Raw genomic sequence first — 17,160 nt, 5'->3', positions numbered from 1 at the left:
CATGGGACCCGCCCGTCTCTCCAAGCGACACTGGCAGGGGAGCTGGGGAGGCAGGATCGGAGTGGGACAGGCCCCAACCCACGTGCAAAAGACGGGGCCAGGCCGCTCCTTACCCAGGACCCACCCTCCAGGCCCTGTCCCTTGGCCTCCGCCTTGCGGACTCGAAGGGCGACCACAGCAGCCCGGAAAGGGAACACAGAGGCATCTGGGACCAAAACGTCTCATAATTTCTTGGCGGGTCTCCAGCCGAGTGGCAGCTTAAAATAAACTGGCATGAAATGGGGTCGCGGAAGAGTTCAGGAATTAATTGGGTGAAAAATAGTATTTGACTAGATGATCGGGCTCGCATGGCTGCTCTTCAGTCGGACCCAGAATCGGGAAACAATAGTGCGCCTCTGGTCCTCATCTCCGATCCCTTCTTCCCAACCTGCCCCTCATTAACCCTTCCCTCGGACGTCTCGGGTGTGGAGCGGGAGAACGCAAAGGGAATCGGGCGCCTTTCCTCCGGGTCCGAATGGCAGACCATTCTGCTGCTGTGCTTTCCTTCATTACCAGGCTCAAACTCCTCAGGGTCTATGCTGCCCTCGAGGTTCGGCTTCCAGGAAGGTGCACGGGGGTGCCTGTGGCGCCCGCACTCTAACTGGTGTGGTGGGCCCAGCGTGAAATACCCTTCGTATCTCTCAAAGCAAGGCGCCTCCAATCATTCCCATCCCCCACCCCACCCTGGCCCAGCCTTTCAGCCCCGCGCGAATGTTGGTGGCGATAAGGAGAGTGACATCCATTAAACCCGAGGCACAACAGAGCCCCAGCGGGGAGAAGAAATAGACCGACGTCAGTGAGACAGCAGGTCACAGATGGAGTTCCTGCCTCAGACAGCAAATCGGTGCGAAAGCAAAACCCTTATAATAATACCTGGCGGGTAAAGAGCTATTTCCACTCAATAAAGTGCTTTTGCTTTAAACGGCATCTCCACTAATACTCAGAACAACCCTGTGAAACAAGAAGAGTGTTAATCTTAATGCTCATTTTACAAATAAAAACATTGAGGTTCAGAGAGGTTAGGCGAATTTTCCAAGGTTACTCAGCTGGGACATTGGCGTTCAGACCCACTGCACTGCCTTTCAGAGTTGGGGGGTTATAGTGAAATAAAGGGACAGAAAGATGAGGAAAGGAAGTGAGTGATCCCCTTTGGCTCAAGGAAGGTCCAGGAGACCGAGTGGCGGAGAGCTGGGAGAAGGGGTCGCTGGAGCAGGAGGTCGAGTAAGGTTGTGCGGATCAAGCAAGGCCACCTCCCAAGAGAGCTTGGAGGGAGAAACGGAGCCAGCAGGCGGGTAGAGGGTGTGTCTGCAAGGGAGGGTGAGAGCCGGTAGAGAGCCGGGCAAGCTCTTGCAGCTTAGGATGCCCGCTCCGCAGCTAGGCTGCTGGGGGGCGACTGACGGCGTTCTCAGGACAGGTGCCGCACGCTCTTCCCAGGCAGGGTCCTCGACTATCCTCCTTCTGCCTCGGTGGCTTCCGGGCGCGCCAGGCCAGGTGCGGACTCAGGTCAGCGCCTCCACTGGTTCTCGCCCCTGAGGTTGGGCGTGTGCGTTAGACCGTGGGCTACCGCCGGGGGTAAGGTTAACAGGGGTGGGGTGGGATGCGGGCAGGACTCTGAGGTGGGTGAACACAGCGATCGCCCAGCCCTATCAGGCAACAAAAAAGGGGCGGGAAATGTGGAGAGGTCTGGAAAAGAAATCCATCAAGGCCAGAGCAACAGACAAAGGCGGGCAGGCCTCGCGTTCCTCCCAGCCTGTTCCGGCCAGCTCGGCCGCCAGTGCCCGGCTCACGTGCCACCAGGGCTGGCGGCTCTCCCGAGCCCCTCTTTGTTGTGTGGGTAATTGTAGCTCGCCTGGGAGGCGGGGAGAGGGAGCTGCAAAGGGAACTGAAACGCAACCTCAGGACTTAAACCCCGGTCTCCGGGGCCAGGAGCCAGTAGCTGCGCCAAAGAATTGGAGAGGGGGCTTGCCGGATAACAATCCCCCACCTTCGTTTATGGGAACAATTGACATTTTCTCAAGCTTATAGAAAGTGCCATAAAAGCGTAGCAATAAGCTCTTCTAACCACACTGCCACTCCTAAGCCCCTCTTATATAGAAATTCTGGGGCTGTTACTACTGGAGCTGATAGATTTGTGTGTTTGTGTGTGGGGGGGCGCATATCAATCCAAAATGGGAAAAAAGAAAAACAATTCCCTCATCGCCACGCTTCTACAGAAAGGTAGGAAATACATCTAAATTAAAGACAGATTCTGGAAATGGGCTAAGGAGCACACTGAGCTAGAGGTGGGGAAGCATAAAGCCGTCCCCCCCCCTCCCCGCCTTGTATCTGGTTCCCCCTTTTTTCTCTCTTCCAAATCTGTCCATTGCTAACAGATCTCCTGCCCCGGAGAAAGGATGGGTGCCCTCTCCTCGGCCCTAGCAAAGCTGCTTGCCCCTTCCTAGTTCCCCACCTCTCTCCATTCAGGTTGCTGCCCGATCCTTGCTTTCTCTTTTCTTTTTTCTTTTTTTGGTCTGAGATGTAATTAATTGCCTGAAATGTCGAGGCTCGATCTCAAACCGTTTTGTGCACCTTTCTCACTCCTGGCTTCTCCCTCACTCGTCAATAGCTCGACGCAAATTTCCAGCAATTAGGGACCCCGAGTTTTCTAAAAGCTGCAATTAACGTCGAAATTTCCGCTGATTATAGACTTCGAGCACAGCGCGGGGGGAAGGGAGGAGGGGGGCCGGATCTCCGCTCAACGAGAGCTGGAGACAGAAAACTCTATTCCCACCGAGGCTACAGTCTCCTCACACCGCCCTCTGCCCTGACCCCAGTCGTCCCACCAAGCGAAGAAACCGCACACAACAAAAACAATACTCTCTCTGTCCGTCCCTCCCCCGAAGCGAAGCCCCCAACGATCGCCGCTGCTGGAACCTTGTGTGGTTCCTACTCTCCAGCGCCCCAGAATCTCCTGGCATCCCTGGCAGTCAAACGACCTCTGGCCAGGACCCAGGTCAGGGCCCCATCTCTTTCCAGCCTCCATCATCTCTGCGTTCCCCCTTCCCTTTCCGTCAGCGCAGCCTCCTCACGTCCCAGCGCCCCCATCTTCCCCGCAGTCTATTTGATAGGAAACTGGGACAGAACCTACTTGTGGGGCGCAGGTTGGTAGTATTGGGGTCCGCTCCCGCATTCGAGGAGGTTGCGGACGAAGAAGGGGTCGAAGACGCCATCAGCTCGGTCGTCCTGGGGCCTCTGCTGTCCGGGGTCCTCGGCCAGTCGCGCGCAGGAACAGGCTGCAAAGAGAAGCGAGAGCAGTGCGGGGAGGGCTTCCGGGGTCCGGCGCGGGAGGCGACTGAGCAGCTGGGGGCGCGGACGCTCCCCCAGAAGTCTGGGCTCGGGACAGAGAGGCGGGAGGAAGGGCACCTAACCGGCTGGGTCGGGGTGCGCCGAGGGGAGGAGGAGACGTGCGCGCGATCTCTGGGACTCTGGCGCGGGCAACGTAGCCCAGGGCTGCTCTCCAGTCTGGCGGCGGAGCGGGGTGACCTGGAGTGCAGCGCAGAGACTAGGGGAGCCCAAGGCCAGTGCAAAACGCGGAGGTGCGGGGGATAGGGGTAGGAGGGCACGGGAGGCTCAGTGTGCGATTTTCCAGCCGAGCCACGACCAGCCCCATTGGGCTCTCAGCAGCCTGAGGGCGGGCAGGCGGGGGGAGCGCGCACGGGGCGGGCACGTCTGGTTCGGTGTCTGGTTCCCGTTGTTGTGTCTGGCTAATTCCCTGGAAAGAAGGAGGGTAACTGCTCCGGGGACCGGGGACTTTGGTGAGACAAGGTGAGGGGAAAAAAGAGTCATATTTTTACATTCTCTCTCTGACTTGATCGGGGAAGAACTACAATCACCTTGCACTCCAGACAGCAAGAAAGCAGCGGGTCGGAAACCTTGTCCCACCCCGCTTTGAGCCATCTGGAAGCCTAGGATGAGGCTCGGTCCGGGTTTCTCTGTTCCCTCTCCACCTAACTCTCTGAGGTCCCGGGATTTGTCGCTGTACAAAGCCGGAGATTGAGGGGGGCAAGAAAGGACATTACCGGAGAAACGAACTTGCCCTCTGCGCGCTGAAGGCGGCAGACTAGGATCGGTGCGCGACGCCCCTGTACTGCGCTCGGCGCTGGCGCGATGGCTACCGAAGGCCCCGGGACAGAGAGTGCGGGCCAATCTGGGTAGATCTAAGACTCTGCAGAGTAGCAGCCGCCGGCCACAGCCTTCACAAGCACCCTGGGACCCCACACCTAGCCCTGCGCGCGCACTCAATACAGCAACGCAGACAGCCGGTAGACCGCCGCTTCTGGGGAAGTAACAGGTTACCGCTCCGAGTCGCGCCTTTTGGCTGCCGCTGCCCACGAGCCCTTCGGTGAGACCCGCGCTCACAGCCAGGAAGCGTTGGGGAAAATCGTTCTCTCTCCACTTCAGCGCAGGTCTCAGTTTCTGGACATCCCTAGGCGTGAATTTTCGCTGGTGCGGGATTGGATGAGTGTGAGGGCGGGGGTCACTGCGCCGCGCACCAAGGGAGAGCCAGGAGTGGGGCGGGCGGGACGCGTTCTGCTCGGGAGGGTAGATGGAGGTCGCCGGGAGTGGGGGTTGACCAAGAAACCGTGGGTGAAGAGCACCCAGCTGAAGAGCTGAAGCTGGGCACTGGGAAGTCCAGGCGGCCGCGCGCTTACCCACCTGGGCTAGGCGACAGTAAGCCGGGCGCTCCCGCCGCTCTTCTGCGCAGCGCGCAGCGAACCGTTCGGCTCCGGTCCTGCCACAGGCGTGATCTTCCCGGCGTCACCTCCAGCTGCCTCCTAGCTCCCGCCAGCACCGTCCCGCACGCGAGCGCCAGGAGGAGAAGAGAGCAGTCGGGAGAGGCAGCTGCTAGGCTCTGGGGGAGGCGGGGGCGGAGTGGGGAGGCGGGGACCGGCTCGGCGGGGGAATCACGAGGCCGCTGCTTGCGGGGGCAGCTCGTCGGCAGAGCGGCGGGGCTCCTTTGCAGGTGCCTGATCGCCTCTGGAGCTTTAAAGGGCGATTATAAATCCAGATCACGGTTTGGGGCCCGGAAAAAAAAAAAAAAGGCCCTATGAGTAATCCAGGCTGTACTCAACGTGCTCTATTTTTTGAAACAGAGTGTCGGGTAAGACGATGGAAAAGATAATTTCTATGAAGAGTTCTGCCTTGTTGAGTGCTTCTTCTTCATCCCTCTCTCCCTTTCCCTTCCTCTCCCATACTTTTGAGAAGACTAGAGCAGTGGCTTTCTTTCCTCGCTGTCCTCCCGGATCTATGTGACCCGATGACTCTTTCTTGAGTAAAAGGGAGCTCTGGGGTTGCGTCCTCACTGGCTTTCTATTGAACCAGGATTGTCGTAAAAGCAAAGGAGGCAGAGATGAGGGGGGAACACTCAGACCCCCGGAGAGACCCCCCACTCCTTTCCCTTCAGTTTCCTCATCCAGCTCAGAGCCTCCCCAAAGTACCTCAACTGAGTACCGCTACCCACTGCCATCCGCAGAGCAAAGGTCCCGTTTCCCATCCCCTGTGCGCTCTCTGCTTGCTTTGGTCTCCTTGGTAATGGGGAAGGAAGTCCTCCTGATTGATTACATCTGAAGGTTAATAATACGCACGAGCGCTGCTCTGAGACAAACGGGAAACCCGAGCCCCAGGGGGCGGGGGTGGGGGTGGGGAGCAGACAGTCACTCCCTGCCCTGCCCACTCTCCTCACTCCTCTTTCGATTTTGCGCTTTTAAAGGATTTTCCCTTTGCAATATTTAAACATATTTAATGAATTGCCGCGTTGGGAGAAGCCCCTCATAATAAAAAGGCGTTCGCGGAAAAATTTCCACCAGGGGGCGCCAGGCACTCAGAGACCGCGAGGCCCTGTGTTAGCGGGGTCTTTCCTCCCGGCGGGAGCTAACACCTGGAAGGGCTGTCTGGGCTCCGTTCTTCTCCTGCCTGGTCAAGCCATCCCTCAGCCACCCTCGTCGCTAATGTATGTTCTCCTCTTTCCAATTCCTCAATTTCTTTTTCTTTGGGGCAAAAAAAAAAAAAAAGTTTATCTTTGTGTGTATCTGGATGGTATCGTGTAACCAGTGATTCCTTTATTCGTTTCACAGTGATTTTTCGCCTCCTGTTGGCTTGCAGCAGGCAGGGGTTATTTATGGACAAGTCTGCGGCCTTGCTGGTCCAACCGAAGCCCACACCTTCTCTCTGAATAGTCTTGTCTCCTTTTACCACGACACTGTGGGGATGCAGAAAATCTTACTAATCACCGACAATTCCACAATAGAGATCGAAGATTCTGCCCTGAGAAGATATAGTCCCATCAGTAAGACGGTTCGCGCTCTGAGGTTTGAAATCACCACGTTGCCCTTGATACTAAAGAAAATACTGTCGTCCTCTCTCCACCTTGCAATAAAAGCTCGGGCACTTTTTAAGGACACAAAAGCATCCTGAACGGGGGTGGGGGGGCGGGGTAGGGCAGTAACCTCAGCTCTGAGCGCCAGAGCTCCAGGCTGGGCAAGGTGGGCGTGCCCAATCAAGCAGGAAACATCCCTTCAAAACCCGGCACCGCAACACACGAAAAGTGCGGTTTACTCTGAAATGAGGCTGGGAGTTCCACCCACGTCCCCTCCCAGAGCCTCCCTAAAGGAGATGTTGCACCAATCAGAGAGCCCAGTGCCGGTGCTAAATCATTGAGGACGCGCGGAGCAAGCCGACTGTCGGGAGGAGGCAACAAATCCCGATACCCTTCGGGGTCCGCTGTCTCAGAAAGATGCCGGCTCTCCCTGTCTCCTCAACCTTCTCCTAAGACCGGAGATTCTCCGGAAAGGAAGATTCGTTTACTTTCACCTGTGGCTTGAGACTCAGAAATTTCCAACCACTCCTTCTCCTGACCCCATTGTCCAAAACGTTCACCCCTAACGTTTTAGCTAAGGAAATTATCTCGTTGGAAAAAGAAATCTATAAGAGCAGGTATCACAAATTAAAGTTGAGTCCGTGCAATTGCGAGGACATCCCTCTCACTCCTTTATGGAGGGGGAGGGAATGAAGTCTTCTCCTTAACTTAAAAATGTTTAACTAGGGGCACCTGGGTGGCTCATTGGGTTAAGCATCTGACTCTTGATTTCAGCTCAGGTCATGATCTCACAGTTCGTGAGTTCGACCCCCGCATGGGGGCTCTGTGCTGACAGAGCCTGCTTGGGATCCTATCTCTCCCTCTCGCTCTGCCCCTCCCCCACTTGCTCTCTGTATCGCTATCAAAATAAACAAAAATAAACTTTAAAAAATGTTTAACTAAATATTAGTAATTAGTCATTAAACGAATATTTATTAATCATCTGCCTCGTGAGAGGCACTATTCTCAGGGAGTTTTACACTGTCCCAGCAACTTATATTATCTCTGTACTCATGGAGTTGACATTCCAGGTAGGCAGGGAGAGTAACAGAAGCCCTCCCCCCCCGCGCCCCCCCACACCAAGTTGGGGGCTTCATGGTTTGGGTTAGTTGCCGATTATTCCCCATTCCAATCCAGACTCTTGGGCTCTGCGAGGATGTTAAGGAACTAAGGGCCTGAAATTACAGCCAGTTCCAGCACACGAAGTTGGGAGGCAGGGCACGGCTCTTTCAGAACCAAGGACAGCGCACGCAGCTCGGTCCCTTAGGCCTCCCTTTGGTCGGCTTCAGTCACCAGCCCTTGGCCAACCCGCCCCACTCACCCTGCCCGTCTCCCTCCCTGCTGTTAACTGCTGTGTTTTTCCCTTCTTGGAGTGGGGGGTGGGAGAATAGTGTATTTCGCCCTCTCCTTCTCGGTAAGAATTTGTAGTGAGGGTGGTTGTGGTTGTCTTTTGGCTCTTCAGAACATTTGGAATCCGTATTTTTGTTTGTTTTGCGCTATTCTTTTTATCTTTTATTACTCCCGGTATGGGTGGTGGGGAGATGCTTTGGACAATGAGGGTGGAAAATAGATAATCTCTACAGGGACTCGAACCGGTGATGAGAGGTGGTCCGGAAGGGAGTGGTGTCCGCCCAGCTGTTTCGTTTGCATTTGATGTAAGGTTTAGAGCTTTGAAGAAAGGGGAACACGGCGCCCAGAGGCAGACGGAGTGGGCGAGTGCGAGCCCTCCGTTCTCTCCGGGGTGTTAGGGGTTTCCGAGCCTGCAGCCTCGGCTACTTGATCCTGTCCACTCAGGACAACCTTCCTTTAGGTCAGCGATGGCTGGAACTTGGGAACACGACCCTCCGCCCACAATGCCCTTTCCCAGGGATGTTTAAAGATATTCCTGTTGGATTTGGAGCAGAGCCTTTCAGCAAAAGAAAAAAGGGAAGGGTGGGAGGAGAGTAAGGCGTGGAAGGGGCGCCTAAACAGGCTGCGGGTGAGATTTTTATGCGTAAAATATGGTCCACGTCAAGGTGAGTAAATAAGAAACGTCAATCTTTTTTTTTTTTTTTTTTTTTTTGACGCATTTAGCATTCTTAGCCTCCAGGAAAGGTAATTTAGAGTCACGGTGTTGGTTCATTTCAGCTGGCTCTTTAGGTCTATTTTAAGTATCTAATTTATGACCAAAAAAGAGGGGAAAAAAATGGCAGTGCTCACCGTTTAAACGTCTGTCTCCCGAGACCAGGGCTGTGAAAAGCGTTGTTAACCTTACACTCGGCTTTTCTTAAGTCGAAGCTAAAAGTCTATTCGGTGTGTTTGTGTACTTTAAAGATAGTTCCCAAATCATTCTGTACTTTCTTTGGGAACCATAGCTAAATAGACACCCCCGCCTCAAAAAAAAAAAAAAAAAAAAAACCCACGCCATACTCACTCCTGGGAGGCAGGAAAGGGTTAAAAGGGTGGTGAGGAAGGCAGAATTTCAGCCACAACGCTGGAGAGGACTCCGGAAATTACAGTCTTTTCTCCTATCGGAGAGCGCTGAGTTCCTCAGATAATCGTCAAATGGTCCCTTCCTCCTTGGTATTCAAAAGATGAAATATTCTAATGTTAAAGAAATTAATCAAGGAGGACAGAGTGATTTGTATTTGGGCAAATCGTGTGTAAATCTTAAACTCAATTCCTGCTATTCCAAACACGTAGACAGAAGGACCAGCAGGTGGCGATAGATAACAATTTCTGAGAGGAAACAACGGCTCCACAAGAAAGCAGTTCTTCAAGGAAAACTGCAGGCCCTTCCCACTTCCCACTCATACCCTGCCATATTTCACAAAGCAGAGCTGTTTAAAAGGCTGAGAGATGCTGCCAGAAGTGGCCTGAAACACCTAGGATCTCTATCCCTTTGGTGAAAGAGAAGGAGATGTGAATATCCATTTCTTTCCCATGGAGCTTCACCCCAAAGGTAGCCTGAGGAAAGGAACTCTTTGATATTAGGCAAGGTATTTCACTGCAAAAGTGGAGACCAGGGAAATGACAGATCTGGATTGCAATTCTGATGGAGAGCTCTTAAGATGTATTCACGTTTTCTGCTCTTCTCTCGACAAAAACTAGGACAAATCAGTCCTTTCCCAAAGGAGTGGGACGGAAGAAAGTTGACTTTCCAAATGAGATGCTTTGGTGAAACAGTATGGAATGGTAGAGTGGGTACAGTAATATTTTACCTATTTCAGTGTAAAAGCCCTTAACTATTTAAAATAACAGGTATTAGCCTTTATTTTTTTTAGAGGTATGTGCCTGGGACTATTGTTTATGAGAAGGCTCTGGAAGGTTCTGATGCAGTAATGGAGAATCTGATCATTTAAACTTGTTTCCGATTGGGTTTCTTCCCTAAGCCTGGCCAGGTACACGGGGGAGAAAAACTGGAAAGTTAATGGGAGGGATTCATGCGAGCTGCTGTAGCTCAGTTCCCTTTATGTCAAGAAACTTTATGTAAGAAACTTACATGTAAGAGCTCACTGGAATGTATTCACAGCCAAGATTCTCACCTATAACATCTGCAAATCAATACCATGGGTTTCCCCAAAGCAGTCAGTCACCTGGAGCTCATTCTTTCTATCTTACTCTCAGTTACAAGGCTGAGGTCCTGTTTTCTTTGCCTTTGGATAAATCAGGGACCCTTTAGATCTGCACAGCCTGAAATCTCAAGCAATCCCTAAATATGTGGATTAAATGGGTCAACATCTTCTCAACTGAGGCTACAGGCACAGTATCTCAACTTCAAAGCCAGGGACAAGCCACAGGCAACCCCTGGAACAGCTGAATAGACAATATATCCCTAAAATCTTCAGGCAGCCATCTGGAAGGCACCTAGCAACTGTGGAGTGAGTGTGGGGACTTGTTTTGCATCGATTTTTTTTTTGTTATATCAGGATTCAGAGGAGTTGAAAAGAAAATGTAGAGAAGGAAGAAATAAGTCTTAAAAAGTCAGCCTTCTACAAGACCTCAACTAGCCTATGAAGGATCAGCCAGTTTTATTAGTATTTAAACCATTGGTTTAACAGGTTGTAAAATATCTCAATTTAACAAGTTTTACTTTGAGACAACTTTCTGAAAGTATTCTTTTAATTCTGTGTAGTACATGATTTTTAACATTTTTCTTCTTACTGTTTTTCATTGGTGGGTTGCAAGTTAAGAGAAGGCAGCTTTAGAATGATGATGTTGTCTGCTGATTTGTGATTCTGCCTCACCTTTGGTTGAGTTCTTCTGATGCCAGTAGAAAGAAACTGAATTTGGCGCCTGTTATGATGAGGAAGAGATTTTTCTCCTAACACACTGCTCAGTAGTAGACAGGGAACTGTGAAATTTATCATCTTTACAGAGTAATCATTTTCAAGTTATCTTTTTTATGGAAAGATATTTAAAATAATTTTTATTAGAGATGAAGATACACTTAGGGACCTGAGAGCATGAAACACAGAGAGCTTTGTTTCGGAGTAGAAGAGGATGCAACTTAAAGTATTAAAAAAAGAAGGAAAGAAGCTTATGAAAGTTAACCAACTATTTGTTGGAAAGGAATAATTTTCTTTGCTCTTCAAGGTCCTTCTAGCTGGACTAAAAATCAAGTTGACATGAGACAGATTAACAGGAGAAAATTAAATTTCATTTTGTACATGTAGGAAATCCACACAGATAGGAAATTCCAAAGACAGGCAGGCAAAAAGAAGAATAATGTCATCCTGAACTAAGGAGAAGAGATTAGGGGTCTGGGACTTCAAAGGGAAGGAATGCAATTCACAGGAAAATGAAAAAGAGTGAACAGTGTTTACCAATAAATGTCTGCTAGGCTACTCAGGAACAATGGGATTTGATCAAATAGGCTTTGTTCGATTCCTCCCTGTCTACCACATCTAGTTCATATTATACTGTAGTTATGTGTGGTGATTGCTTTCTTCCTACCTGAAGTCCTCTATTTAAATTCTTTTTAGGCAGTTAGGGCGCCTGGGTGGCTCAGTCTGTTAAGCGGCTGACTTCAGCTCAGGTCATGATCTCGCGGTCTGTGGGTTCGAGCCCCGCATGGGGCTCTGTGCTGACCGCTCAGAGCCTGGAGCCTGTTTCGGATTCTGTGTCTCCCTCTCTCTGACCCTCCCCCATTCATGCTCTCTCTCTCTCTGTCTCAAAAATAAATAAACGTTAAAAAAAATAAATTCTTTTTAGGCAGTTGATTAGGAGGTTAAGAGCTTTTCTGGAATCTGCTGGTTGTTTTTTTTTTTTTTTTTTAATTGCTTTTTAACTCAAAAGAATTGTTATGCCAAAATGGCCCATCTTGGGTTGGCCTGCCCTCTGCCCCTACAGTTAAAAGTGTATTTGTACAGTTTTTCAGCAATAGGAGAGCTACATAATCAATTCTAAGCAAACAGGGACTGGGGGTTGGGGGGGAGTATTGGTGATGGATTGCAATTATCCCTATTTAAAGTATACAATTAAGCATAAGCGTAAGCAAGTTTGTGAATATAACTGTTCTATGAAGATCAGTAAGTTTCTGTATCAGATGATATTTATTTTTTGAACATAATTACCTATTTATTTACTTATTAGTATTTATCCTCATTAGAAGCTTCTAGCATACCAAAAAGGATACTAAGATGTGTTAAAATGGCTCAGACACAATAGACACTCCACAAATACTGATTTGTTTTGTTTTTTCCTTGTGTTAACTTTTCTGTATCTCAGGTGAGTTTTACCTTAACTCTTTTTAAAAGTTCCTTTCTTTAAAAAAAAAACACATTTTTTTCTTTAAGATAATATGTGATTGTTAAAGAAAGTATATGACTTTATAATGAAAAAAAGTGAAATAACCTCATCACTCAAACACAACCATCTTTAGCCTTTTTATTAATTTTTTCCCAGATTTTCTCCCCACTTCATGGATAGGCTTAAATAAAAAGTTTTTAGTATTGGATAGATATTGTACATCAATGTTCATAGCAACATTATTCACAATAGCCAAAAGGTGGACCCAACCCAAGTGTCTATTAATGGATGAATGGATAAACAAAATGTGATATATACACACAATGGAATATTACTTAGCCATAACAAGGAACAAAGCATTGATACATACTATGATACCAGTGAACTTGAAGACATTATGCTAAGTGAAATAAGTCACAAAAAAGACAAATATTGTAAAATTCCACTTACATGTGCTACCTAGAATAGTCAAATACATAGTGATAGAAAGTAGAACAACAAAGTGATAGAAAGTTGCCAGGGGCTGGAGGGAAGGGGAATAGAAGTTATTGTTTAATGGGTATAGGGTTTCAGTCTGAGAAAATGAAATAGTTCTTGAGATGGATGGTGGTGATGACATCACAACAATATGAAATTACTAAATGCTCCTGAACTATACACTTGAAAATGGTTAAAATGGTAGGGGTGCCTGGGTGGCTCTGTCAGTTAAGCATCCGACTTTTGGTTTTGGCTCAGGTCATGGTCTCATAGTTCATGAGTTTGAGCCCTTGGTTGGGCTCTGTGCTGACGGTGTGGAGCCTGCTTGGGATTCGCTCTCTCTCTCTCTCTCTCTCTCTCTCTCTTTTTCTCTCTCTCTGTCCCTCTACTGCTTGTGCTGTCTCTCTCTCAAAATAAATACATAAACTTAAAAAATGGTTAAAATGGTAAATTGTATGTTATGAATATTTTACCACAATAAAAAAGTGATGCATGCCCATGAAAAAAAAAGAGGATAAATAAAAAATGTAAATTGAAAAATAAACTCTTCTTACCTACCTCCCCTCCTCAGCTGCACAATACAGAAATTAACCATTCAAACCAGTTTCATGCAGGCATACCTTGGAGAAATTGAGGGCTCAGTTCCAGACCACTGCAATAAAGCAAATATCATAATAAAGCAAGTGAAATGAATTTTTTGGCTTCCCGGTGCATATAAAAGTTATGTTTACATGATACTGTAGTCTATTGAGTGTTTGTGAGCATTATGTCTAAAAAAAATCTAAAGTACATACCTTAATTTAAAAATATTTTGTCAAAAAAATGCTAACCATCACCTGAACTTTCAGTGAATCATAATCTTTTGGCTGGTAGAGGTTCCTGCCTGGATGTTGGTGGCTGCTAACTAATGAGGGTTGTGGTTGGTGAAGGTTGGGGTGGCTGTGCCAGTTTCTTAAAATAAAACAATGAAATTTGTTGCATCGATTGACTCTTCCTTTCATGGACGACTTCTCCATAGCATGCAATGCTGTTCAATAGCATTTTACCCAAAGCAGAACTTCTTTCAAAACTGAAGTCAATCTTCTCAAGCCCTGCCACTGCTTTGTCAACTAAGTTTATGTAATATTCTAAATCCTTGGTTGTCATTTCAATAATCTTCACAGCATCTTCACCAGGAGTAGATCCTATCTCAAGATATCACTTTCTTTGCTCATCCATAAGAAGCAACTCCTCATCTGTCCAAGTTTTATCATGAGATTGTGGCAATGCAGTCACATCTTCAGGCTTCACTTCTAGTTCTAGTCCTCTTGTATTTCCACCACATCTGCAATTACTGCCTCTACTGAGTCTTGAACCCCTCAAAGTCATTCAAAAAATTTTTTGCTGGTGGAGGTTCCTGCCTGGATGTGGGTTGGAATCAACTTCTAACTCCTGTCAATATTAATGTTTTTACCTCTTCTCATGAATCACACATGTTCTTAATGACATCTAGAATGCTGAATCCTTTCCAGAAGGTTTTAAGTTTACTTTGCCCAGATCCATCAGAGAGGAATCACTATCTATGGCAACTATAGTCTTATAAAAATGTATTTCTTATATGATAAGACTTGAAATTTAAAATTCCTCTTTGATCCTTGGGCTGCAGAAAGGATATGTTAGCAGGCATGAAAACAACATTAATCTCATTATACATCTCCATCAGAGCTCTTGGGTAACCCAGCGCATTATCAATGAGCAATAATATTTTGAAAGGATTTTTTTTTCCCTAAGCAGTAGGTTTCAATAGTAGGCTTAAAATATTCAGCAAGCCATATTGTAAACAGATGTGCTGTCATTCAGGCTTTATTGTTCCATTTATAGAGCATAGGCAGAGTAGATTTAGTACAATTCTTAAAAGGCCTTTATTTTTTTCAAGTTTTAATTCAAATTCCAATTAGTTAACATGCAGTGTAACATGCATGTTACAGGTGTAGATTTTAGTGATTCAACACTTACATACAACACCCAGTGCTCATCACAACATGTGCCTTCCTATCCCATCACCTATTTAACCCATTCTCCCACCTACCTCCTCTCTGGTAACCATCAGTTTGTTCTCTATAGATAAGAGTCTGTTTTTTGGTTTTCCTCTTTTATTTCCTCCTATGTTCGTTTTGTTTCTTAAATTCCACATATGAGTGAAATCATATGGTATTTGTCTTTCTCTGACTTATTTTGCTTAGCATAATACTCTCTAGCTCTATCCACATCATGGCAAACGACAAGATTTCATTCTTTTTGATGGCTAATAACACATCTTCTTTATCCATTCATCAGTTGACGGTCATTGGGACTCTTTCCACAATTTGGCTATTGTTGATAATGCTGCTATAAACATTAGGGTACATGTATTCGAATCTATATTTTTGTATCCTTTGGGTAAATACCTAGTAGTGCAATTGCTGGGTCATTGGCTAGTTCTATTTTTAACTTTTTGAGGAAACTCCATATGGTTTTCCACAGTGGCTGCACCAGTTTGCATTCCCACCAACAGTGTAAGTGAGTTCCCCTTTCTCTGCATCCTTGCCAACTAAGCGCCCTTAGATTTTCAGAATGGTGAATGAGCATTGGCTTCAACTTTAAGTCATTAGCTTCATTACCCTGTATTAAGAGATCAGCCTATCCTTTGAAACTTTGAAGCCAGGCATTGAGTTCTCTCTAGCTATGAAAGTCCTAGGTGGCATCTTCTTCCAATAGAAGGTTGTTTTGTTTATGTTGAAAATCTGCTTAGTGTAGCCATCGTCATTCATGTCTTAGCCAGATCATCTGGATAACTTGCTGCAGCTTCTACATCAGTACTTGCTGCCTCACCTTACACTTTTATGCTGTGGAGATATATGCTCCTTTTATGCTACTCCTTTCCTTAAACTTCGTGACCAACTCTGCTAGCTTCCAACTTTTTTCCTGCAGCTTCCGCACCTCTCTCAGCCTTCATAGAATTGAAGAGTGTTAAGGCTTTGCTCTGAATTAGGCTTTGACTTAAGGGAATGTTGTGGCTGGTTTGATCTTCTATCCAGACCACTAAAACTTTCCCCCTATCAACAAGGCTGTTGCCTTTCTTATCATTTGTATGTTCACTGAAGTAGCACTTTCAATTTCATTTAAGAACTTTTCCTTTGCGTTCCCAACTTGGCTAACTTGCAAGAGACTTAGCTTCCAGCCTGTCTTTGCTTTCAATGTGCCTTCCTTACTAAGCTTAGTCATTTCTAGCTTTCGATTTTAAGTGAAAGACATGTGACTCTTCTTTTCACTTGAACATTTAGAGGCCAATGTCGGGATATTAATTGGTTTAGTTTCAAAATTATTGTATCTCAGGGAATAGGGAGTCCTGAGGTCAGGGAGCGAGATAGCAGGGTGGGTTGGTAGAGCACATTTATCGGTTAAGTTCTCTGTCTTATATGGGCATAATTCATAGCACCGCAAAATAATTACAATAGTGATACCAAAAATCACTGACCACAGGTCACTGTAACAAATATAATAATAACGAAATAGTTTTAAATATTGTGAGAATTACCAAAATGGCACCAATACACTTGTTCAGTGCAGGGTTGCCACAAAACTATAATTTGTAAAATATGCAGTATCTGCAAAGTGCAATAAAGCAAAGCACAATAAAATGAGGTATGCGTGTATTTCTATTTTACACATACTGTTAACTGGCACAAAAACCCACCAATTCCCCTTCCTTGGCTTTGAGTGGCCATCCTGAGGGTAAGCTAAAGAGTCCAGTTTGGCTTACAGTCTTAGAGGATGTTGTCAGTCATCATGCTTGCTATCCTGTGGCAGGTACATTGGGTAGGACTCGCTCAGCTGCAAGTTGTAGGAAATCTGAAACAAATAGGCTTAAATGGTAAGAAAATATATTGTCTTACGTAGGATATTTAGAGATAGGGCAGGCATTAAACCAGCGTTGGCCAACTGAGTCAGTTAAAATGCCATCGAGGACTAGGATCTTTTTTGTCTCTGCTCCACTGTCTTTAGTATAAAAACTCCTCATAGCACCAAGATGGCTGCCAGTAGCCATGAGGCTACACACTTTCTTGTCCATTTCTAAGTCCTGCTCTTGTTTTATTAGCTGAGACTGGTAGAATTCTGTGCATGTCTAGTAATAACTAGTAGCAAAGGGATGCTGGTCAAAGGTACAGAGTTTCAATTATGCAAGATGAATAAACTCTGGAGATCTAATGCACAGCACAGTGATAATAGTTAACAATACTGTATACTTGAAATTTGCTATGATGATAGGTTATAAATCTTCTCAACACACACACATTGGTAACTATGTAGAGGTGATGGATATGTTAACAAGCCTGATTGTGGTGATAATTTCACAATATATATAAAATCATCAGGCTGTATACCTTAAAAAATATATATATATAATTTTTATATGTCAGTGCTGTCTCATAAAAGCTGTTTTAAAAAACCTAATAGCAGGGTGCCTGGGTGGCTCAGTTGGTTGAGCACCCAACTCTTAA

General features: G+C 46.8%; 1 protein-coding gene across 4 annotated transcripts in view; it reads right to left on the bottom strand.

Moving 5' to 3' along the window:
* The window catches only part of GAD1 (glutamate decarboxylase 1), a 42,712-nt gene extending 37,931 nt beyond the window's left edge, over positions 1 to 4,781 (bottom strand). Inside the window, 2 exon segments of one of the 4 annotated variants that reach the window (NM_001009225.1) lie at positions 3,167 to 3,311; positions 4,735 to 4,781. In NM_001009225.1, the coding sequence (NP_001009225.1) occupies positions 3,167 to 3,248 (82 nt within the window). In that variant the 5' untranslated portion in view covers positions 3,249 to 3,311; positions 4,735 to 4,781. 4 annotated transcript variants of the gene reach the window in all.
* Positions 4,782 to 17,160: the final 12,379 nt, after the last annotated feature.

The sequence above is a fragment of the Felis catus genome, chromosome C1 (genome assembly GCF_018350175.1).
Source record: "Felis catus isolate Fca126 chromosome C1, F.catus_Fca126_mat1.0, whole genome shotgun sequence".
Lineage (NCBI taxonomy): Eukaryota > Metazoa > Chordata > Mammalia > Carnivora > Felidae > Felis > Felis catus.
This window is presented reverse-complemented; position numbering and strand designations above follow the sequence as displayed.